Source organism: Brienomyrus brachyistius, chromosome 5, assembly GCF_023856365.1.
Source record: "Brienomyrus brachyistius isolate T26 chromosome 5, BBRACH_0.4, whole genome shotgun sequence".
NCBI classification, from domain to species: domain Eukaryota; kingdom Metazoa; phylum Chordata; class Actinopteri; order Osteoglossiformes; family Mormyridae; genus Brienomyrus; species Brienomyrus brachyistius.
Genome location: NC_064537.1, coordinates 18100335 through 18125454, shown reverse-complemented (window position 1 = coordinate 18125454; position 25120 = coordinate 18100335). Strand labels below are relative to the sequence as shown.

General features: G+C 41.6%; 1 protein-coding gene across 2 annotated transcripts; it reads right to left on the bottom strand.

Annotated features, from left to right (window-relative positions):
- LOC125742630 (signal transducer and activator of transcription 3) lies at positions 1 to 25120 on the bottom strand. 2 transcript variants are annotated; one of them, XM_049014826.1, is made up of 24 exons: positions 24929 to 25120; positions 20081 to 20230; positions 15989 to 16232; positions 14167 to 14259; positions 13892 to 13973; positions 13598 to 13698; positions 13168 to 13316; positions 12790 to 12948; positions 12485 to 12577; positions 12302 to 12361; positions 12058 to 12087; positions 11848 to 11941; positions 11717 to 11764; positions 10826 to 10909; positions 8800 to 8898; positions 8418 to 8553; positions 7550 to 7602; positions 7341 to 7435; positions 6496 to 6635; positions 4756 to 4968; positions 4270 to 4312; positions 3475 to 3534; positions 1399 to 1499; positions 1 to 1143 (listed from the first exon to the last, which is right to left on the bottom strand). In XM_049014826.1, exons 2-24 carry the CDS (start codon positions 20206 to 20208, stop codon positions 1091 to 1093), a joined length of 2358 nt encoding a protein of 785 aa, XP_048870783.1. In that variant the 5' UTR covers positions 20209 to 20230; positions 24929 to 25120; the 3' UTR covers positions 1 to 1090. The 2 variants fall into 2 exon arrangements, with proteins under 2 accessions (XP_048870783.1, XP_048870784.1); XM_049014827.1 differs by lacking the exon at positions 3475 to 3534.

Sequence of the window (25120 nt, the reverse complement as noted above, 5' to 3'; positions counted from 1 at the left end):
TTCTGAGATTGCAATTTATTTCCACAGTTTACAAACTAACACTGAACTTATATTAAGGTCAGCATTTTAAAATTAGGATTATAAACTGAGCATTGATTTTTGACCATGCAGCTTTATTTTTCCTGCTTGACATGAACAGTACTGAAGTCATTTCAAAATGGCATTTAAAAAGCAGTATAGTGTATGAAAGCCCACGACACCCCGACCCGTCGTTTGAACCAACTGTAAATGTCTCTCTATCCTGTCGTCTTGGGACCAGGTTGTTTCAGCGCAAGAGAAACACAAAATAGAACCATACAGTCTTGATAGACAGAAATTACACAAAGGGTAGTTAAAAGACAGCAAGACGGAAAAACAACATAGAAAAGGACAAACCGCAGACCAAACAGTTGAACAAATACTGATTGGCCTACCCTGGTGACAAATACACGAAACAGACCATTCCAACTAATACCTAATAAAGGTGGAACCCCGCACAACCAAGACACGCCTGGCTAGCAGGTATACACAAATGCTCCCAAGCCAAGCATTCATTGCAGGAAACCAGCTGGCAGAGTGTGGCCATGTTGGGGACAGTGACAGGAAACAACTCAAAATGGTTTGAAATTACCCATGAAAAATGTTTCTTCAATTGGTAACTTGTGAAGCTGGGGAAGACTGTTTTATCCCCATCAACAAACAAACAGCTCGACTATGCTTCTGCCATCCCCTGTGAGTCCTGCAGATCTTAAAAGACTTTAGCTCCAAGAGTAAAAGAATACAATGCCGTTTTAAAAAAATAATATATATATATATATATTTCATACATTTCTTACCATTATGAGAGATGTTTGGGCGACATTGCTGATACCAGTAACAGATGTATATAAATTCTACTGATTATCCAATTTTATAGCAATAAAAAAGTTTAGCTTCCTTGATATGCAATGTTTAGTAATGTTTGAAGATAAAAAAAACAAAAAAATAACCATGATGTAATAGGCTTCTTATCATCACAAGGCTGCAGTATGCTAGGTAATCAGTGAGCGAAGGACAACAGCTTGAGAAAAGTGTTCATCCATCCTGTGGGCCAATGGCTCCTGTTTGGTCCTCACATGGGCGAAGCTGCATCAGAGCTGAAGTCCATGTCTAGAGTGAGGGATTCTGGGAAAACAAGACCCAAAGACAGCGGCCCCCGTGGAAAACATGCACGATCAGTTTCACTTGAATACCAATGACTCAGCAATATTAGCTTTCCAATGAATGGCAGTAGGATATAACAGTTGGTGCACTGGGGAGTTGTAATGGATTGTATACTTGCTGGCGCTGTATTTACCTAACCTTAGAGTCTATTAAGAGTTACGCGACAGGCTGGTGATTAATACGGAACACGTAATGATGATTAAACTTTAGTCCTACCCAAGGGGCCAGGGTTGGCTTCAGCCCCCTCATTGTGCATCAATGAGTCCAGGGTGCGAGGGGACATGGGGAACAGGTCACTTGTGTTTCCCGAGTTTGTACTGCAAAAGACAGTAGAAATGAGTTGAAGGGGAAGGACATTCAAAATACATAAAATGAAGATTAGTGTACTAGAGTTTCTGAAAAAATACCGATAAAGGCTAATAGCTACCAAAACAATAAATGAAATGGAAACATTTATGGTGTCTAGAGACCCAGCGTTAAATGGAATTGACAGGTGCTGTCACTATATTTCTGAAGATTAAAACAGGGTTTTACCATCTTGGTTCTAAGGACCAGGATGTGTTTTGCCTTTACAAATGGACGAGACACAACGCACACCTGTCCATAGCACGAAAATGGCAGAACTATAAGAATGAACTTCATTAGATATATTTATAGGCATAAATTATATGCCTCTTTTTTAATAATAGCAAAAGCTTTCACAAAAAATTGGTCAGTTTACAGAAATGATTCTCATTTAATAATACACTAACAAAAAAATTATTTGAAAGGATTGTACATGTTAGTGGCTGCAGCTGCAGGACAAAGATTACCGTCAGAAAACAGCCCTAAGCAAACAAAATAAATAAATAAAAACTGAAAGAAACCCCTAAAGGTGCACCAGTTTTAAAATAACATGTAAAAAATTGCGGAAATGCAGGGACGATGCCGTAAAAAACATCTGTTGCTTACTTAGATACTCTGAAAATATAATGATGATAATAAATAATACTGGGGTAAAAAAATCGGTATGCACATATAAAATATGCAATGCCATATGCCTCCAGTCTGTGCAAAAACACAATACTTATGTCAACTTTATGCATGCACCACATACAAAAACTGTTCTTAGACAAAAGCACTAGCAGTAGTGTTGCATACTGATATTTTGAACCAGGTGGACGTATTATCCGTTAAAGCAGGGGCGGGCAGTCTTACCCAGAAAGGGCCGGTATGTATGCAGGTTTTCGCTGAAACTCCCTCATTAGATTACTAATTAGAGGACTGATTGGCTGAAGAGCCCTCACACCAGGGGTTAAACAGCTGACCCAAAGGTTATCCCAAATACCTGCATACACTCCGGCCCTTTGCGGATAAGACTGCACACCCCCGATTTAAAGTCCAGTTTAATATCTTGCCACAATGCATGTGTTGTTTTCATTAAGTACTCATTTTTATGGTTTTAATTTTGTTTCATAATATGTACCATGAGTTCAGAGAGGTATGGCCCTTACAGACACAGAATAATACCTGGAGACACCACGTTACAATGAAATGTTCTTGTGCTGGCTTTGCACATTGCCTTGGTATATTTTGTGCCCTTTGTCTAAGTGAGGACTCCGTCCTAACATTCTGCATATATAAGCAGTAAGAGCTTCCACCGGCTCACTCAGATACTGATTTCAATGACATTTTGGGTTCATGTATCGTCAACTAAGCCACTGCTTTTGGTTCTGTCCATTTCTCAACATGCTTTAACATCACATGTCTCTGCCCAGAAAACATCCAGGTTTTGGGGCCAGCGACACTGTGGAACACGTTATAGCATTTCACCAGTTACCTATAGCAGGCAGCACATCCAGAAGAGCCTGGATAAGCAGTTGGAATGTGGACAGTTTTCAATTAATTATTAAATAAAAAAAAATGTATGCAAGGGCAATTCTTCTAAAAATGTTCATGTAAAAGTTTCATGTAAATCTATAATAATGAATTCTACATAAATCAGAAGACCACAATAAACACAGCAGTGATGAGAAACGGGTTAATATACTAACGTCTTTGTTAATGTTTTAACACTGACAGTCCTAACTTATACACATGCATGACCATAAAAACACTTGTTTGGGTGGAGGGGTGATTTTAATCCAAAAAGGTTAAAAATCAGGAAACACACAAAGATAAACTTGAAGGACTGAGATGAGTCCTGCAGCTAGGAGCGAGACACGCATCAGTTTTGCTGCTTATCCACCACCAGTGGGCGCCCAAGTGACACATACCCCTCCCCCTCCACACCACAGCCCTGGCCCACCCTACCCGGGGAATCCATTGGCCAGGAGCTCGCTGTCCGGCAAGTCCATGAACACGGAGGGGCACCTAAGGAGACAGGTCAGGTTCTCACAACGCTCCCACTGCACACCTCCGACCAGCCTCCTCTCCCATTCTTCCTCATACCCCCTAAACACTTCTGCATTCTATCACTTATTGGATCCTGCACTTTTTCTGAACTAAACACACCCATATTAGTCCTCCTACGGCTGCTTGCACTTTACAAGTTATATGAAAACATTTTGAGATCAGTTCTTTGCTTATTTAATACTGCTTTCTGCTTCAGTGCGGGGGTGAAACAGTCTTTTGACTTCAAAACTCTGACTTAAGCTGAAAACATTTGAAGGTATATAAATGATGTTTGTTATATTTGCCATAGTTGATGGGCCACAAGACTCTGAGTTTCAGATAATTCAAATTCACTACAAAAACAAAAAACAGAGAACAAGATCCTAGAGGCTGAACATTAACTAGCTGCTAAAAGCCTTTAAATGCCCTTGGTGCATTTAAATTTTGGTGTGGTGTGTAGAGGCAACCAGAGAAAACCACAGTGAGATAAAGCTTTGCATATCACACTGTCCTGTCTTCAGGGTTTTACCAGTAAAGACAAGCGGAATAAGCAGCAGCGGATCCCTGGTGAAGGAGATTAGTCAACTAGTTCTCATCTTGCCCCTGTGGTTGTTTGAGGCACCTAATCTGTAGATTCACTCATCTTCAAAAGAGACTTTCCTAGAAAACTAGTTTACGCAGAAGACACCGTCAGTGAAGTCTAAGCATACTTACGGGGTAACGCAGATGAACTTCGTTTTCAAGTATGGTACAGCACCTATTAAGCAAAAATAGATCCTGTTTCAGCTAAGAATGAGTTCTTGCATTGGCACAGAAAGCCAAATCAGACATCTACGGTGTACATCCGCTAAGTTCTCTTGGGCAAATGTGAACACAAGTTCAAGTTCTTTCAATTAAACAGATACCCCTATTATGTACATTCAGCTGGCATTAAAATGACCCATGGTACCAAGAAGTAACATTACAAAGTGTAGCGCAACAGAAAGACATGATTAAAATTGCAAAGAGATGACAATTATTACAAGTAAAGCAGGATTTATTTCTTCTTTAACTTTAATATGATTAAGCTCCCTATATTGTAAGTCCTTATCAGCCAGAAGATATGATTCATTGTATTCTATGAAAAAAGTTAAACAGACCTGTACTTGCAGCCAAACCCAAAGAGTCCCGAAGGGTAAATCAAGCAGGAAAATCAACGACTACCTGGGTCAGTCGGGTCAGACTCAGCGGCCTCGGTTCTGCAGTACTTCCCAAACGCCTCTTCCTTAGGGATCTCTGGGTAGAGGTAGACGAGTGGGGAAACCAGGATGCTGGTAGCATCCATGATCTTGTAGCCCATGATGATCTCGGCAAAGGACATGCTGTTGAGCTGCTGTTTGGTGTACGGCTCCACAGACTGAATCTGAGTCTTTCCTGCAGGACAAGGCAAGGTAGAGGGATTTTATTAAGAACGGCTGCTGAATAAGGCACTTGCCTGGTAGTCCGTAAGACAGACACCGGACTTGAATTAATACAGTTATGAGAAACTACATACTATGCAAAAGTCTTAGGCAGTCAAAGAAAATGATGTTTAAATGAGCTTAAGGTTGGTGCAAAACCATGAAGTGTGTCAGCTTAGCCATTTCAAAACCTCTCCTAAAATTACTCCAGTTTTTTTTTTTATCATGTTACTGTTTATTTTCTAATGTTCTAATGAGACTAAGGATCTGTCCCAGCAATTGGAAAGTTGCTGGTTCGAGTCCCTTGAATGCCTGGAGTGATCCTACTCCGTTGGGCCCTTGAACAAGGCCCTTAACCTGCAGGATTGGCACTCCAGCCACTATAAAAAACTCACACTGTCCCCTGTGGTGCTGAGGTATCACCCGCCACATGGCTGCACTCAGGTTCTCATCCCCAAGATGGTCTGTCATGTAGTGGGTGTGACAATGTGCTGTAATCAGTGCGCACTCCTTACCTCCTCTATTAAAAATGGCCTAGGAATAGGTGTGTAATGGTACAGGAAATTCATGAAATCAGAACAAACCTCCATTTTGGGTTCAGAATTTGGTGTAATTTCAGTACAGCAAGCAAGAGCAGAATTTGTTTTTAAATCACTTATTACTAAAACTGCAAGGCCAGTGATCCATTAGGTTGTTTACGGTACAGGTTTCCGTGTTACGTTGTGCATGCTGTGGCACATCTGATCTTCTGTGGCTTCTCATCCGGTCTCTGTATTCTTTGCCAAGCCACGGCCCTGTGTCTGCATTATTAAATACCGGTTATCATCTACAGTCTCTCAGAGCACATCTCTCAGTGTGGCCAACTTATTCCAACCTCTGGTGCAAACACAGATAGGAACAACTTTAAACCAAAGCCCATTTGTGTGATGTTGACATGTCAGAATAGCAAAACCTAAGGGATGCTTAGCTGCATATTGTAAAAATAAATATGTAAAAATTTAAATTTAAAACACATGACTGCAAAATATCAATCATAATAAACTAAATCCTCCACTACCAAGTATATCTGTAGTCTTAGTTTTTTTTTTTTTAACTTGGTCTGAATTTCCCAGCATAAGTGCCTTAAATGCCACAGGAAGACCGGCTTGCATAGGCTCTTTCTGCCTTGCTCCAGTTGGGTGACGTCGTCTCAAATGAGATTCCAGCAACATATCCAAGTTCGGTATAATAAAACCATTTTCAACTATGGGCTCTATCAACCACATTCTCTCCAGCGTTGGAATTTACTGGAAAACCAAAATGTTCCCAAACTCTCAATTGTGACTGACTAACCAGGACTAGCCTTAGCAAACTCACAGCCACTATTAGCATAATATAGCATAATGCTTTCCATGTTGAACATCTACTTGTGAATTCAGGTTCCGCCTGTGTCAAGAATGTACAGTATTAATTTAGTGCCGTGAGCGGCGTCTGCCCCCAGACGTCCCGTTCTGACGCTCACCGTTGATGTCCTTCTCCACCCAGGTGAAGGTGATGCCACCTTCCTTGCTGCTCTCACTGAAGCGTAGCAGGAAGGTGCCGGGGGGCTTGGTGCTCAAGATGGCCCGTTCCCGCTCCTTGCTGATGAAGCCCATGATGTACCTGCAGCAAAGAGGCGATGTGCCTCAGCATCACGTGCACACACTCATCCCGTGAGGAAGCTCACTCTGACATCTGTGATCCACCTTTGCCGAAGCTGAGCTCCCCTGCGTATCACAACAGCAGCCTTCCGCTGTACAATACAGACATTCGATTTACCCTCAGCAATCTGTCTCGATCAGGGCTCAGCGGTGTCAGGCCATGGAGGCCAAAAGCAAATGCAGGCTTACATTTCAATCTGCTTAAATAATTAATTTGGTGTGCTTGCGATGCTGCCTGAACTGAGCGATCCAAATCAGACAAAAATGTCTTATTAAAACCCACACATTTTAAATGATTGTTCAGGCAAACCTATGATTAACTGAATTCCCTTTATCAATAATAATATGTTATTTTTATATTTTCCATAATTATTCTTGCCTTCAAAGCAAAACAAAATTATTAGATCTTTTAATTACAGTGAATTTTCATTTTGTTAAGAAAAAGATAGTGGGACAATATTATCCAAAACACAATTATAGGTGTTTAACACTAGGTATTATGAGATTTAAGAAAGATAATTTGTCTTATCCTGAAGATAGCCATCTTTGGCTTTTGGCTAAACTAACTGAAACCTAAGTGGAAATGAAATCCAGAGTTCCATCAGGTCACTGAAGCCTGTAGTTTTCCCATCTCTAGTCTGGATGGGCAGGAGAATGACTGCCTCACCCTTCATTCCACAATACCAGGATGTACTTCTTCACCAAGTCAATGATGTTATCCAGCCAGACCCAGAAGGAGAAGCCTTTGCCAGCCATGTTTTCCTGAAACATTTTTAAAAAGGTGAAATGTATATCAGAGCAGTGTGGGAGGCAAAGTCATTTAATAGGATGGTTTTTCAACAGTCGGTCAGCAATGAGGAGGGAGGAAGAACTCACTTTGCAGAACTTTGCCCAGGTTATCTGGCACCCCGAGTAGTTCACACACGGCCCTGCAGAAAAAAAGACGTAGGCATTAAGATCACAGAGATGAAGATGAGGCCTTTGATAAAAGATTAAAAAAAAAAATAAAAAATGTTGCATGATAAACATCTGCGAGAATAGTGTGATGTAGACTGAGAAAACTACTGGGAGGACTGATAAACATCACATTGCAGGACTCCGGTATTCCATTAGTAAATTTCAGGGACCCTTCAACCAGCTCTGCACTTGCCCCTGCAACCCTAGCTGATGCCAGTCGCAGGTATTAAATAAGCAATTAAGAGATAATGTTAAAAAAAAAAAAAATACCCTGCGATTTCCATCACTGAAACAATGTTCTAGTGGCTCACAGTGACGACAAATGCTGATACAAAATGTTAAAGAGTGAGAAAACTCCCTGAATTTCAACTCCATACACCAGTCAAACAGGCACAACAGGCCTGATGTAAAGTCTCATGACAAAAGAACCAAGTCCCTTCTTCCTTGCTCCTCCATCCAGCCACATTCCCCTCGTTTCACCCTTACTTATCCGTTTGTAAATGAACGCGTCTGTGTTTGTGTAGACTAAGCAATAAACCATAAATCATCAGGCACCAGGAAACAACCTTTATTAATAACATATCTGACCTCTTTTCTCCCACAGGTATAACATTTTGCACCAGATGCATGAACAAAAACATATCACACTTACAAAAGATCAAGATAAATATGACATGCCTGTTAATGGCGTAACCTAAAAATAAGTCACTGCAGCAAGGTATGTTTGCGTCATCTATACCACAAACGCTAAAACCACTTCCACGCCCAAGGCTCAGACTCATCCTACCCAAGAGTTTCTCTGCCAGGGTGGTGAGCTGCTCGATGTTGAGGCCTCGCTTGGTGGTCGAGGAGAACTGCCAGCTCAGAACTTCAGCCACCTGGTCCCATGTGGCCACCGGCGGTTTGGTGAAAAAGTTCACATTCTGGGAAGGTTAAAATGCAAATCACCAGAAAGGCCAGGCAGTATAGCCACTAACGGGTCTGCAGGTTTGCCTGACTGATGCCAATATGATAGGAGGACTCCATCAAAAATTAATGCCATCAAGATCGATTCAGTCCTCTGCACTCTAGGGAAAACCACAACTATGCGTTTAGGATTAAATTTACATATTGCCCTTAACTGACAGACTGGAAAGGGAAAGACCAGCCAAATGAAGGTCTTGCCTTACCTTCGGATGGTTGGTGAGCATGTTGTACCACAGGATTGAGGCCCAGGCATTTGGCATCTGACAGATGTTGGAGATCACGACGACTGGGAGGGAATGTGTCTGCACAGGAAAGATAACTGCTCTAGAGGCGCTCTTACTTGAGCAAACATTTTTTCAAACACAAGACATCATGACATAATTACTAACTAAAAAGTCACATTAAACAAAGCAAAGCCTATTTCTCCTGCCTTTAAGTCAAGGAGCAAAAGCCATTCATTAACTTCTCAGCTGTTGGAGAAAGCGTCAGGCTTTCCACCCCAACTCTGCACACAGGACCAAACTACAGTATATGTTGGAGAAAGCGTCAGGCTTTCCACCCCAACTCTGTACACACTATTAATTACGAGACAACACACTTTAAAGTTTTACTTGCGCAAGGGTACCCACACTCTCAGCAGAATGTGCTACCAAGGGTGGTTCCCCTTGGCTCCTTTATTTATAGTCAGTGGGAGGCGCAGGGGTCTCGCAAAATAGGGAGGTGAAAGCAAGAAGAGAAAGTTCTGGTTTTGAATCTAAAGTATGAGGCTAGAGGAAAACAAAATAATGTATATACATGTTTACACTCATTGCTGATTATACATAAATGATAACAAATGATTAATAACAGTTTCTTCAATCTAACATCAGCTTTTCACCCAGAAACTAACTACTCTTTATGCCACAGCAGAGAAATTATCAGAGAGGTAAACACAACACGGCGTGAAGGCAAAGTCAGGCTTGTTTATACGATGTGCACCTCTGCCCTTCCATTATTACTTAGCGTGAGCATCTATCTCAAGCCACTCATTTACCTGCACTGCTTATTAGAAGGGCTGGGAATAGACCCCGACATCACAATTCGATCCAATTTTGATTTATGAATGCCTGATTTGATCTAGTTTTTATTCAACTCAATTTACCATTCACACACATTCACGTTTGTGCAATCAAACCGGATTTCTTGCAATAACAACAGGCGTAGCACTGTAGCTTTAAACAGTGCAACATAGACCAATGTAATTATTTTCTTCATGTAATGGCAACTTAAGACAATAAATGAATAAGCATGAAATTTCTACTTAAACTGACCCATGAATAAACTTAAATATTTTGTCCATGCTTTTCCATCAGCGGTTCTTGCATTCAGCTAGCAAAATAAAAAAAATTAAACCTCCAAACTTTTAGTGATTTTCATTTGCTTCGTTACTCACAGCGTTAGAAAAACCAGATAATTAACAATACACTCATAGCTAACAATGTATGCCTTTCAATGTATATGAATAACAATTGTTTTGTTTTCAATGTATATGAGAAACATTAGAAATGGAATTTTAAATAGATTTACAATGCATTTATTGTCACTGTAACAAGGAACAACCAGACTCAATTTGTGTGATTTCCCAGTGAACAAGGATAAACAAGATTAAGTTAGCTAAATAAGCAAAGACTTTACAAAGAATGTAAAGTATTAAAAATGTAAAAATACATATCCAATAATTCATTGTCTCTCCATATCATTTGCTTTTATTTAATTTAATTTGCATTTATATAACATTTTACATAACATCATTTCGCTCCACCGCATGCAAGTGTACTGAGTATGTTTGGTTAGAATAAAGCCCTACTTGACTTGACTTGCTTGCATTCACAAGCTCGGAGTACTCCATTACCATGGCTGACAATGAACCAAGATGGCGGAATGAGGTGTCTGCACAATACTATTACAACCTTCCTATAGCAGAGAGAGAAAAATAGTGCCACCTACATGATAAGAGGACTGATAACAGTAAAATTCAGTGAAAATACCTTTAGTGACAGGGAAAAGGCATAAATGAACAGGATTGAAGCTTGGGATCTTGTGCATCGACACAGAATTGTCAAAACCAGTATCACGATTAATTATAAAATCAATAACTTTTCCCACCTCTACCTATTCATATAGCATGACCAGTCATAGTATGTTTCTAAGAAAGCCTGGCAAGAAAAATAGAACTTAGGAGAATCTCACCTCTAAGTCGATCTTCAGCCCTTGGTGGTAGACCTCAGTTTCAAAAGTAATAAGGTGGAGTTCCTCTGTCACAATCAAAGAGGCCTGGGTGGAGAGAGGAGGAATTTACACTTCACCTTTCTGCATGAGCTTTCAGTCTGTTCACAGGATGACGGAAATTTCATTTATATCATCAGGGGTTTGCGCTGGACAGTGCATGTGTAGCCCAGATTTTTTTTGTCCAGTGGAAGTCATGCAGATCAGTGTGCATCTTCTGCATATGTGCGAGGAAAGTGACTAGGCGTTTGCAGTAGGTGGTAGTGACTTTCATGCAGCAAATGTCAACCAAGAAAAAGTATGAGAAGAACTATTGTAGGTGGTGTGGAGGTATCTGCATACTTAATTTTTACTGTCAAGATAATTTATACTGTCCAAACTTATACCACGCTATATGGTACTTTCAAATGCAACACTATTCCAGTATTTTGAAATCATGGTGATAAAATTCAGTGGTTGCGAGGGTCCTGGCTAATTCTGTCGTAAGGACTTGGGATTTGAGAATGTTGAGTAATGCTGTATCACCTTAATACTGCTCATACCTAGACTAACAACTTTAAAACTGTTCACCAAAAGTTTACCAGTTTCATTATATTGCTTGTATTTGTGTTTGGGCCATAGACTGAAAGCGCATGCGGAGAAGTGAAGTGTGGCCTAAGCTTAAGTGGTCAAAACATACCATCATTAGCCATTAAGCAGACTACTTCAACGTCAGCAGCAAGTTATCACTGAAGGATAAAGACAAAGAGCTTGGCTACTGTCAAATCTCTGCCACAATCATGCATTTCTGCCAATGATAGTTTCTAAGTGGTTCTGTGTGTTCAGACTTAACAGTAAGAAATAGAAGATGCTCACATCACTACTGGTCCTTCCACCATTCCCGCATCTCTGCTCCCTCAAAGTCTAGAAGACACAAAATTATTAGACCAGTGGAAGATAAAGAGAAGATAAATCCACAACAGCTGAAGATCTGCCCCAAAACTCACCAAGTGCTTGAACTCCGCAGAGAGACTGCCATTGTTGGACTCCTCCATGTTCATCACTTTTGTGTTAGTACCCAATATGTTGAACTTCCGTGACCTAGAAGGCCGGAGAACCCAGAATGATCATCAAAGCAGTTTTGACAGTGACCTATGATGCCACTGAGCAGTGGAGGCTTTGCAGATCACAATAAAACACAGGAAACCGACACTCACCCTCGCAGAGCAGCAACATCCCCCGATTCTCTGGGAAAAAAAAAAGTCAAAAAGGTCAATTCCGCAGCGAAACTGTAAAAACTGGCTTTTAAGAACCTACACCATTACGCACAGAAAAAAACTGAAGTGCCACTGTCCATGCAGAAAAGAGCTAGTAGGTGCATACAAATATATAATAACAATTATATAAGCACAGAAAAAATTATTCCTAAAGAAGAACAATGTCGCTGGACCTGGAACCCACTTATCAATGCAGACTTTGATTTTTAGCTGGTAATTCAACTCCGGAAATTTCACCAGTAGCCTGAAATACACAGAAAAACATGCGCGCATTAAAACACTGTAACCTTAATGCCCGTCTTAAGCAGGCAGCAGAGCTCATGCTGATGCTGATGCTGACCGGGACAGATCGCAGTGCGTCACTTGCCTCACTTTGGTGGTGAACTGAACACCGGTTTTGATGACTAAAGGCCGGTCTGGATGCATGGGCATACAAGGCTGACGCTCCACCACAAACGCACTGCAGCGTCAGGAGAGAAAGTGTGCCTGTTAGATGAGCTCGCGTCATTCACATCATCAGTGTTTGCATGGCTACTGATCATATTTAGTCTTCCAATCTGTATTTAAAGATGGAACAGAAACGAGTATCTAGACAGCATGGTAACAAACTGCGTAGGTTTGGGTCTCAAGTTGCTTTGACTTTCAAGTCTGTGATGAAGGTATGACATGCACCTTTTCATGAGGTTTCGGAAGAGGTCCACAATCTTCTCTTCCAGAGCTGGCCGATGCTGGATAATAGGGTCTCCCTTGTAGGACACTTTCTGCTGCAGCTCCTCCAGCTTCTTGATCTGCTGACGGATCTGCAGTTGGGACTCCGCCGATGATGTAAACCTTGAGGGTCGACACAGGTGCCGAGTAACAGGCATGGACCACAGTTTCTCAGAAGATGGCAAATGGCGAGAGCAGTCATGAGTAAAGCTACCTACAATTGGTTTAGCAAATATTAAGGATTGTCCTGAACCAGATATGACACAGCAAACCTCACTGTTCCCAAAAACAAGGTGAAATGTAATATATGATGAAGTAGCAGGGCAAGGAGAGGTGATCTACCAGTTCTCCAGACGATCCAGGCAGATATTGGGGGTCCCCCCAATCGAGGCGATCTGCTGCCTTCTCTTCCATTCAGCCAACTCCTCTGTCAAGTTCTTCTGCACGAATTCCATCGCAGACAGCAGCCCTGCCATCTCCGTCACAATTTGCTGCCAAGGATGAGATCCTTCAGTGTTTGACATGCCTACTGCTCGCATTCCTGAGAGAACAGTCTTTACTTCTACTAATACAATACTTCCTTTACAAGCTGTTTTGAGTATTAGAGAATCCAGTTGTGCAAAAAAAAAAAATTCTCTCTTTTAGACACTTGTTAAATGTCTAGTTCGAAACACCTGCCTCCGAACATAGACGTTATGATTAGTAGTTGCCTTTCCTGTTCATCAATGGCTCGTAGTTAAAGCCAAAGCAACAGCTGGTTGTGCAGACCTACCCTTCTGAGCTGGTCCAGGGCTGTGAGCATCTGCTCCAGCTGGGCCATCTTCTGGCGGGTGGCTGTGGCCTGGCTGTTGCCGTTCAAGTCCTGTGACAGTTCTGCAGAAGGTAATGAGGATGGTAAGGGTTCTCCTCAAAGACAATGGCTGCAGCGAACCACACCTCACCATTCAAATAAAGTACCTTTTGGCCTTAATCATCAGGACCCTTAGCTGAATTTATTCCTGTGGAGACACAGGTGGATTCCTGCATAAGAAGTAGAGTAAAAATGACCCGGTAACTGCTGACCCACCTCCTTGGCTTTTCAAGGTTTTGTAGTTAAAGTCAAAGTCATCCTGCAGGTTTTCTAGCATCTTCATCTTCTGCTCCATATCCTGAGCCAGAACAAAACAGACAGGTTAGATACCATCACGTAAACACCTACCAGTGTCCGAAAAAGCGCTAGCAGTAATAATCGGGAAAGTTCCAAAGACGATAAGCAGATCCCACTGGGGAAAAACGATGCCTTCTGGTTCCCATGTTGCTACAGCACTTGTGTGGATCTCCCACCCTGCCACTGCTTCTCACCTGCACCCTCTTCCTGACGTCCTGTAGGCTGTGCTCAAGCATCTGCTGCTTCTCTGTCACAACTGTTCCTGTGGGGTGGGCTGCCTGTCCATCCTAAAAAGGGGAGATACCAATATGAAGCAGGAAAGGTCAAGAATTTATTAAACTTTATTTTTTTATTTAAGATAAATAAAAATGGGGGCGGCATGGTGGTGCAGTGGTTAGCACTGTCGCCTCACACCCCTGGGACCCGGGTTCGAGTCTCCGCCTGGGTCACATGTGTGTGGAGTTTGCATGTTCTCCCCATGTCGTCGTGGGGTTTCCTCCGGGTACTCCAGTTTCCCCCCACAGTCCAAAAATATGCTGCGGCTAATTGGAGTTGCTAAATTGCCCGTAGGTGTGCATGTGTGAGTGAATGGTGTGTGAGTGTGCCCTGTAATGGGCTGGGCCCCCATCCTGGGTTGTTCCCTGCCTCGTGCCCATTGCTTCCGGGATAGGCTCCGGACCCCCCGTGACCCAGTAGGATAAGCGGTTTGGAAAATGGATGGATGGATAAATAAAAACTCAGTTTTAACATTTAAATATATTAGTCATCTAACCCCAACAAATAGCCCATAAAACGAGCTCACATAACCCCTTACTAATGGACAACACTGCGTGCATTAAAAGGTGAACATTTATAGCATCAAGCTCTGGTTGCAGGGCGTTGTTAATGCAAGCCTAATGTTTTACTGCACTGATTATGACAACCTGTTTCTAGGTAACAGAGGGCTGTGGAGTCACGTGCCCCAGTCATACAGTACAGCATCACGGCCTTGTTTAGTTGCAATCAGCCAAAGCAAGTGCCGTTAAAACACAAAACTAGTAGGTAATTTGACAAGCACAAAAATACAGATGATTATTTGGCTAGCAAGGAATTCTTTTTCATTGCATGCCTGTAAGCAAAAAGCATGTAAAGTATTACAGTCAGTCCTGTTATCACACTGTGAATCTGTTCTAAAGAAACTGATAAATGAATACAAGTCCAAACCAGTTTGGCGTTGCATTTGTATCTGTGTGATTTTCAGTCTGAAAGAAAAGCACTTGGTGGACTATAATGCAGTATAGTGTAAATGAATCTTTCTTTTGAACTCATTCCTTTCAGTCAATCGGTCGAACCGGTCACAAATACAAAAGAATCTAGCTTTTTGCATATACATGCATAACTGATCGAAGTCTTAGATCCCAAAAATCTGAAAATACTTTTAAAAATTACCATATAAAAACACACAGCAACCTTTTTTAATTCACTTACATTTCCTTTTCATAGACTCCCTGTAGTCATGCCTTCATTGCCCCTCCCCCTAATCCTTTGTATCTGTGCCCTGTGCATGCCCAGCCGCATGGGGCCCCTCCGCATACCTCAGTCCTTTGTATCTGTGCCCTGTGCATGCCCAGCCGCATGGGGCCCCTCCGCATACCTCAGTCCTTTGTATCTGTGCCCTGTGTATACCTAGCGGCATGGGGCCCCTCCACATACCACAATCCTTTGTATCTGTGCCCTGCGCATGCCCAGCCGCATGGGGCCAAGTTTTGGAGTGGAACTGCCCTAACCCTATTTGTCCTATTAGATACTGCCATCGCCCAGCATCACTAGAAAGTATTGTACGGGGCTGATTAGCTGTGGATGGGGCTTGTTGGTCTGACACATCCCATAGATGATCATCGGCACTCTGATCGACCTGCGGCTAAGCAGCCTCATATGCTGCAGGGCTGGCAGGTGTTGATCCAATGATCCAACCTGCCCATCCTGTTCAGACCTTGACACACCCCATTTTCACAAGTCAGTTAACATTATTCCTACCTGGGAGGCCGTGGTGGCCGTTTGCAGCAGACGCTGCTCTTCCCACAAGCAGCGAGCCACGATGCGGGCGATCTCCATAGGCTTCTCCAGGTACTTGCTCTGCAGGTGTTGCTTGATCCTCCTCAGGTTGTGCTGGTAAAGGACGTTGCTCTCCTGCAGGAAGCGGCTGTACTGCTGATCAATCTCCCCCAGGAGGTTGTGGAACACCAAGGTGGCGTGGGACTCTTTGTTGGCAGCGTAGGCCCTGGGAAGACGGGGTTTCTTTAACTGGCGTGAAGTTCATGCTCAGACACTGTCTAAAGCAGGGTTTCGCAAACCGGTCCTCGGGGATCCACAGTTAGTCCATATTTTTGCTCCCTCTGGGCTCCCTGTCAGGCAGTCCACATTTTTGCTCCCTCCCAGTTCTGGGGAGCTGGGAGAGAGCCAAAATGTGGACTGTGGATCCCTGAGGACCGGATTGGTAAACATGGCTCTACAGTTTTCAAAACTGAAAGAATTTTACTATGGTGCAGAATCTGGAATGGGCTGTTCACAATTCAGAACAATATCATAAAGCCAATCCCCTGGATTTCACACGAGACACAAAAACACAAAGCACAGGAATTTCAGTATAGCGTTAATAAACAAAACCTGAAAGCCCAGGCACCACCCCTCACCTTACCCTAAGGAGGAAGGAGCTGATTATTGAAAAGATCTAACATTTGCCAGATTACTGGTATAAAAGAAATAATAAAACAGGAGATAACAAATGAGCAATCACCTTCCTGTAAGTTCATCTGCTAGGCCCTGCCCTATTTTTATACATAGTATCTTAGTATGTTATGAAATCAGGCTTGTGTTTACTGTCTGTTACGAAGAAGGAAATGCAAGGACTTGATCTGTATATAATTATTTTTGCACCACACCTTGTTAAACAATCAGGTCAGCTAGCATGACAGTAATTTCCCCACATTATCACAAAGATGAGCAGCTCTATTGTAACAGAGAGCCACTGAACACTGCCAATCTGATACTAACATTTACAAGCACCTAGAGAGAACTTATGGGCTGTTATGCACCAGCAGTAAAAAAAAAAAAAAAGAGCACAATAGTGTAGTTACACAGTCTCCATTGTTTGTGAAGAGGACCACATCTTGCATTTGCACAGTCCAAACTAAAGTCGCTGGTAGGGTGACCAACTAATCTATGTCAGGAGGGACATTATGAGCTACAACATGGTTTGTAAATGACCAATTCAACCATTTCAATTAAAAGGACCTGGATTTCACTTAAGCACTGAGTTCTTGCTGTGTGCTGATTGGTCAGTCTCCTATAATCATGCACGTGTCACTAATGTTCATGTGAAACAGCTGGACGACTCTTTCGATCAAGGAAACAAACCAGTCAAAGCACAAGAAGAACTGAACTATTTAGCCAAGCACAGGAGCCTTTCAGTTTTAAAGTATTTCGTATGAATTGAAGTAACCCATTGTGTCCCTCTTGACCCTAGTTGCTGGTGGACACAGTCAGAAGAAGGCTGGTGTTGCGAAAACTTGAGGTTTCAAAATCTGGTCCGTTAAAGATGGTTTCCTTTGGTTGGGAGGGCACCCATCTAAATGTTAAATATGACACAGCAGAATCCTAAATAAGGTATCAGAAAGGTGTGGATTCTTTTGCATCACAGTCATGAGTTTGGTTACATATCATCATTGTGATCACTAGAGGAGAAACTTCCCGTAAGAAACTTTAGAACTGCATTGTTGAGTATGCTAGGAATCCACACTAACTCCTCATAGGTAGTAAAAGCACTCCTGCAATTTTAGTTCCTGGAGAGCAAATCCTGTACCATCACTTTCAGTGACTGTCCTGCAGTCATAATCTATATTTACACATTACCAAAGATTTCAAAGAAACAGATGATTAAAAGCTATGCATATTTATTTTTAGGTTTTGATGTTTTCCAGTCGGGGCGGCATGGTGGTGCAGTGGTTAGCACTGTTGCCTCACACCTCAGGGAACTGGGTTTGAGTCTCCGCCTGGGTCACGTGTGTGCGGAGTTTGCATGCTTTCCCCATGTCATCGTGGGGTTTCCTCCGGGTACTCCGGTTTCCCCCCACAGTCCAAAAACATGCTGAGGCTAATTGTAGTTACTAAATTGCCCGTAGGTGTGCATGTGTGAGTGAATGATGTATGAGTGTGAATGGTAAATGTGGTAGGTGTCCACCCAACGGTATCACAGAGTGAATGTGGCACAAATAAACAATAGAGGGGGGCGGCATGGTGGTGCAGTGGTTAGCACTGTTGCCTCACACCTCTGGGACCTGGGTTTGAGTCTCCACCTGGGCTACATGTGTGTGGATTTTGCATGTAAATAAGCAGCTGTAAATTAACTAATCATGAGCACTGAGCACTGATTGTGTGCTAGCATAACCTTGCAGTACTTAATTATGTTAATTATATTGGTTCGTCTTAATAAGGAGCTGTTCACACTGTTGGAAATGCACCCTGATGAAGGTCTAGTGCCGAAACATCTATGCTACACTCATGGTGAACGGCTAATATATAAGAACTTAAGTCATATGATATCAGATCCGATTATTGTTTATATGGTTCTGTTACATGCTTGACAAACCTATGGTACTAATCATCTGAGAAGGCAGACAGAGTACTTTAAAAGACTTTTCCCGGACATACATTGTCTTACCACAGAAATGCGAGCTGGTTTGTAATAGGGTGGAACTCTACTGCAAAGATGAGCCTTCTGATCACAGTTCACGTAATGAACTGCACGACAAGTAACTGGAAGTAAAATATTTATTTTTATTCTGATGTTTGACTGCTTATATAAGTGTTCAGAACTTTATGAACATGCAGTGTGTAGTCCTGCCCATAGTCAGAAGGTCGCTTGATGAGTTGATGTTTCCTCCTCCACGGACTGGTTGACCCCACTATCTAAATTGTATGTAGATGGGCGGTATCAACAAAAACTTATATCACGGTATTTTTCGAAGTTACATCGGTTTCATGGTATACGACGGTATGACTGGACACATTTTTGTTTTACGTTTCTGCATTGTTCCCACATTAACTATGTTATTTCGCCTATCCGCTGCTGTAATGATAACATACTGTATATGACTGTGTTTGTTGGCTAACTGTTTATAGATAAGCAGCTAATGTAGAGGTGTGCGCTGGCCAAGTTAATATTTTTGATTAGTGTTTAATAGTTTAGTGTTGGAACGTGAGCTATATTGACCTCGCGAAATTTCACATATAAAGACCGGGATGTCGGCCTTTAACGTGCTTCGTCAGGTTTGACGTGCTACTTGACTTCGTCGACACAGCATTGTAGCACTGCCTGCATAGAGGCTTATTGACATCCTTAGCCTTTCCATGCTCGTCTGCAAAATACTTCCAAACGACACTTTTGTGTTTTTTTTTTGTTTTTACTAAAGCAGTGAAGTGCCTTCAACTGCAGCATATGCCATGTTCGGCCAACTCAATATGTGTGTGTTAAGCAGGTTGAACATGTTCAGTAGCTATTGAAAGGAGGGGAGGGGCTGCGCGAGTGTGTGTGGTGTGTGTGTGTGTGTGTACGAGCGCCTGCGCTGTAGCAGTGCTGTGAGAAATGGGCCGAAGGAGGTGAAAACTGTTGGTATCAATAATAGTGAAAATGAGTATCAAATCAGATACTAATTTTTAATATCGATTAGTATCTGAGAATTGATTTTTTGACAACCCCAGTGTCTCATTATCTTAAACTCCAGTGTCAGCTGTATCTTTTGTTTTGATCTTTCACGGTACATTTTTAGCGGTGCAGCAGTGAAAAAGGATCCCCCTTAAACAGTTTCCAGCTGCTCCACTTTGCGAATGTTATTTAGGCTATTTAAACCGGTACTGCGGTATAAGAAATTCATATCATAACAATAATTGGGTTTCGGTATGAACCGGTATACCGCCCAACACTAATTGTATGTTCCTTTCGATAAAAGCATTTGCTAAATAGATAAGGTAAAAAATGTATATTATACAAATAATAACACTAAACAATCCAAGAGGAACAGATGCGCCAATTCAAACCCTTCAAGCATCGCTGTCATGAGCGGTACGCACCAGTCCTGGCTCTCGATCCAAGGGGCAAGGAACTGCCGCAGCTCCATCGGGAAGCTGTCGCTGTACAAGTGGTACAGCTGCTCCAGGTATCTGGGGTCCAGCTGCTGCAACTGGTTCCACTGGGCCATCCTGTGCTGGACCGTGGGCGTCCTGAGTCGAGAGATGGGTACAGTAGTTTCAGGGAAATGCTAGCTGGCATACAAGTCGCACTTTGCCAGATGTGGAAGCCATATTAACCCTTATTTTTAAGCAGTATACTTTTCTTACTGTACTGTTTTGATAAAAGCACGCAAACATTAGAATGTTAAGTGGACAATTATTTAGACATTAATAATGCATTCTCTTTTTTTGGAATATGAGAAAAGTAGAAATATATCTGCTCATTTGGAAAAAAAAGAGGAAAAAAACCCTAAAAATTTACAAAGATGAAAACTTCCCTGGATCAAACCTGTCTTTGTTAGTTCAGATGGGCTATGGTGAGCTCAAGCTCAAAGCAAAAACCAAAACGGAGTACTCCGTTTCCAAATTTGGAAGGATTTATGCCTTTCAGCAAACTGCCAGCACCTCACTGGAGTCTGCATTAGCAGCAGCAGGTCACAGAAACATTTCAGAAATACACATCATGAGAGCTTCTCCTTTATATAACCTTACATGCAGGCTAAAATCAGTGCAATCTCTGCTTTTTGACATGCTGACAAGACTCTGCAGCTGTGCATTGTGTGGCACTGTTTCTTTCAAAATTAAAAATAAAAAACACACCATTTAATTCAAACCATATTTTGCAACTCATCAAAATACACACATACAAGGCAGTAAGATGAGTAAAGGCAAAAATAGGCTTTAGATTATGGACAGTAAGAATACGATGAGTTGTCACTGAAGAGGTTACCAAAAAAATCAGTCAGTGGAGAGAAATAAAAACATATATCATTTCAGTACTGTACCTTTCATAACCAAACAAATCAAACAAAGTTTAACTTCACCCGTTCCACTTTTCAGATGATAGCAAGCTAATAAACCACAGTGTCAAATGCCTTCCCCACCTCGCTCTAATTCTGAGAATGTTATAAGCACAAGTGAAACACAGCCAGTAGGTCATCGCAGTGGAATCCTGCCTGCAAATCAAAGCCTAGGATTTCCCCTCCATCCTGTGGCATTAATCAGCCCAGTCATTCCCCACTAAAGAAGCGTGCAAACTTCTACCAACATTAAACAAGCATTAAAATAAAATCAATCAAGAATGAATGTTACCTGTAAATATTTTTATCAGCAGCTTTTGCTGGGCAAAATAAATGCCTCAACAAGCAGAAGTAAGTAATTAATAAATAAATTATTATTAATGTATAAAAAAAAGCTTTACTGGACCAGAGAAAAGCAAAAAGAACGTGATTCTCCTGGTAGAATCAAGTCAAAGTTATTGTTTCACAAGTCCCGTCTAGTAAAATAACGAAAGCATAACGTGTTAGCTATCAAGGATGGATCTGGCCTAATTCCGAGAAGCATAAATTTCATGCTTTTTTCAGGCGCACATAGCAGTCAAATTATCTATGCTTTTGCACAAAAGAGAACATTCAGATCAACAGCAAGTGCTGCGTTGTATTTTAGGGGCTACTGTGTTTCGCCCGCTTGCTCATAAGCAACATAACATTTCCAGGGACTGTTTCAAAAAAGAAAGTAGTGAAAGTAGCAGAGTCCAAATCACTGCTATGTAGTCATACTGATGACACAAACTACTAACTGGAGGCATTACTCATGAAGCATGCAAGAAATTCACTCCAGATCATACAAGAATGATCTATCAACAGATCACATTCCAATGACCCTCTCTTTAAAAGCGATAAAAATCACTCTGCGTGACTTCCAGAGACTGGCTTCAGGCTCATCATGACCTTGTATTGAAAACTTGGTTACTAAATATATTTTTTGTTTTCCCGTTTTGACTCAAAATTGAATGAATGAGACTACAACTTAAGACACTACCTACAACCCTGAGGTGACATTGTTCAAGACCAATGAGAAAATGCTAACCAATGGACAAAGTGAAAACATTATATTTCTATATAGTTTAGTAATATGAAATATCATTGGTGGCCAAGGGTATCATTATGCTGTTGGGCTTTGATGTACCAGCGATTGGATGTACCAGCACCAGACTGAAGGCAGTAATACTGTGGTAAACTAATCAATGTCATATGCATAACCAAACAATTCATAGTTTGTTGCCAGAACCAATGCAACTAATTAAGAATGCTTGATCAGAATATTGTGGAAGGAAATTGTTAATAAACCTTTGGCACTATAAAACTCTAAGCTTACGTAATGGAAACAGTTATGTGCCATAGCTGAATTGATGTGACTAGTTATTACAATAATATAAATGTTATTTTCATTATGCAACCACTGCAGTACACCCTGTAACCCTTGCCATTATAACTGAACCTTGTTTTAATCTGTAAATTGCAATTTTATGACCTAACTTAGAGGAAAAGATAGACAGCAAAACAGGCTGCAAACTTGACACCTAAACATATCTAAATGGCAGGGTGTGAATACACATTTAGCCACAACTGGCCAGGAAGCATGCACCCTGAGTGTTCTCCAAATTTGCATTGTCAGAGTTCTTGCATTGTCTCTTGCTATATGTTCAACATACAAGCACAGAAATTATGTATATATGAACCAGAAACTGCACCTAGAGCAGATATTCCCACCTACCCACTCATCTTACTTTAGGTCAGCAGGAACTGAGTTGGACTTGTAATCTTGTGCCCCTACTGCTAGAGCAATTACATTCATTTCCTATGCTCTAAAATTCCCATAGAATTCATAGTAACTGATCACCCTGTTGGGGTGGGAGGGGGGTCTGAGCTGAATATAATCACCCGAAGGTACAGAACAGTTGGCAAACAAAAACAGTTTCTGCACTTTCTACACAATGTGTTCTTTTGCAACTGACTTCCGTCCAAGATAAAGGACGCATTCCCTCCACCATGTAAGACAAAAATGTATACCTAGTCAGTCAAGAAAGTCTAATCAGTCTCTACTCCTGCAATGGTGCTGAATATTGTGTGTGCTTCCTTTTTTTGGTACATTAATAATCTCACATTTGAACACTGGAAATGTTTTAGCTCAAACTCCAGTTATCTGAGGTCTCTGACTGTCTATCAGCTATCTATGCCTGACCCAAAGTCCACAACAAGACTAATTCAGATTTCTTCTGCAGTCCAAAGACGTGCTTAGGAGAAACGGCATCTACTGTATAAACGGCCCATGTTGTGATCTGGGTACACCCAGTCAGGGTGTACCCCAGCCCGGTGCACTATGCTACCTGGGATAGACTGCAGTCGCCCCTCCCCCCAACTTGGAATATAAATGACAGGAAGATCTATCTACAACATCATGACAAAATGTTACTGTTGTGAACTTTTACGTAAACTGCATTATTTACTATTTACTTTGTTCAGACACCATCCTTAAATATTTGCTGTATAACTGTAATAATTCTGCTGCAATATCAAGATTACCATTATACCATGACGTTTTTATAAGCAGGTCAGAATTACTTTACAATGAATGTTACCTCTTTAAATAATTAACATATAAAAGATGAGCACTTTTTCATCCACGATAGTCGCTATCCATGAGATGGGAAACACATTGACGCATGGAGACTATACAACTCCCAGGAAAGATATCAAACACCACAATAAAAGCTTCCTATTTTAAGAAAAATGTTTTTTTAACGTCAAAAAATGCGAAGCATAACTGGTTTTCCCGAGTTTATCTGCCAGTTTTATTTCTCTTCAAGAATGAATGTTCTTTTCATTAACAACCAGGCCAATAGCACTTCAAATACTATACTAGGTATAGTAGGTTAAGTATTGAACCAAAACATGCTTATGATGATACCTATAAATTACCCCATCTGTCTGCAAGTTTACATCTAACATGTAAGCTCTGTTAAATACAAATGTTCAGCAAGTAAATACAGGATTACACAGATAACAGGTCTTATTTAAGAAGCACATCTATACAGCAACAAAGGACAACAGGAAACAGCTAAACTTGTTTGTGTTCTCATCCACGCTTATATATAGGCAAAATCGCCTATATAGCAGCTAGTTATTAACACGGTATCCAATAAAGCCAGAAATAAATGGGCTGCTCAAAACCCAAGACAAATAACTAGAGTATATGAATATACAGCATACGGAATCGTCAGCTAAATACGTCAATTTAGAAAATGTATGGTCCCCTGGGAGAACATGCCTGGGTACTCCGAAGCCAGGTGACACGCCCATGCAGGACAGAGGATATTGCGGGACTATGTAAATACATCGGACGGCCAGGTCCAGCCAAAGGAATGAAGATCAGCTGCCCTCGGCCGTCCCGAACACAGACTGTCCACAAACTGCATTTCGATCTGATAGACAAGGCCTAATGCATCGACTTGCGCGATACTCAACATATACTACTGGTAATCTGGAATAAAATTTGAAAAACCAAAGTTTCCCATCATAACCAAAGGTCCTATCTCACGTCTGTCGGTATCGTTCGTATGGCATCGGCAAAACACCAGGTCCGCAATGGCGATGACGATAATAATGCTTTTAACTTTACTCGGCCACAAGTAGAGCTCTCGCACTTCAGTCCTTTAAAATGGTCGTCTCTGCCAGCAACTTTTCTAACGACCCGGCTTAGTCAATGCGCAAAACAGTAATAACGGACTAACTTTTATCAGTCAACATGGGAAGTTAAGAGTACGCTGCCCACGAACACTGGCGAAACGGCTATCAAACTTTACTACTTCCATCAGCTGTCGTGCCAATAAATGTGGAAAAAACTTACCTTTCGAATCACAATTAGTCGGTGCACCGGTTAAAAAATGAAGGCCCGCACGTCTATTGCGTTCAGCTTCAAATAAACAAAACGGCTGAAGATGTAAGGTCACAATATCGTATTTTTTCTATAAACGTCTCTCCACTTCTCGGTCGGAAGCGGACTGTGAAAGCACTCTGACCTTCCAGCATTGATGGCAGC

Excerpts from the sequence above, each read along its gene's own strand:
- LOC125742630 (XM_049014826.1), bottom strand. The coding sequence starts at position 20,208 with ATGGCCCAGTGGAACCAGTTGCAGCAGCTGGACCCCAGATACCTGGAG. Across the intron at positions 7,436-7,549 it reads CCTGGGCAAAGTTCTGCAAA|GAAAACATGGCTGGCAAAGG; the intron begins GTGAGTTCTTCC and ends AAAATGTTTCAG. Across the intron at positions 3,535-4,269 it reads AAGTTCATCTGCGTTACCCC|GTGCCCCTCCGTGTTCATGG; the intron begins GTAAGTATGCTT and ends CTGTCTCCTTAG.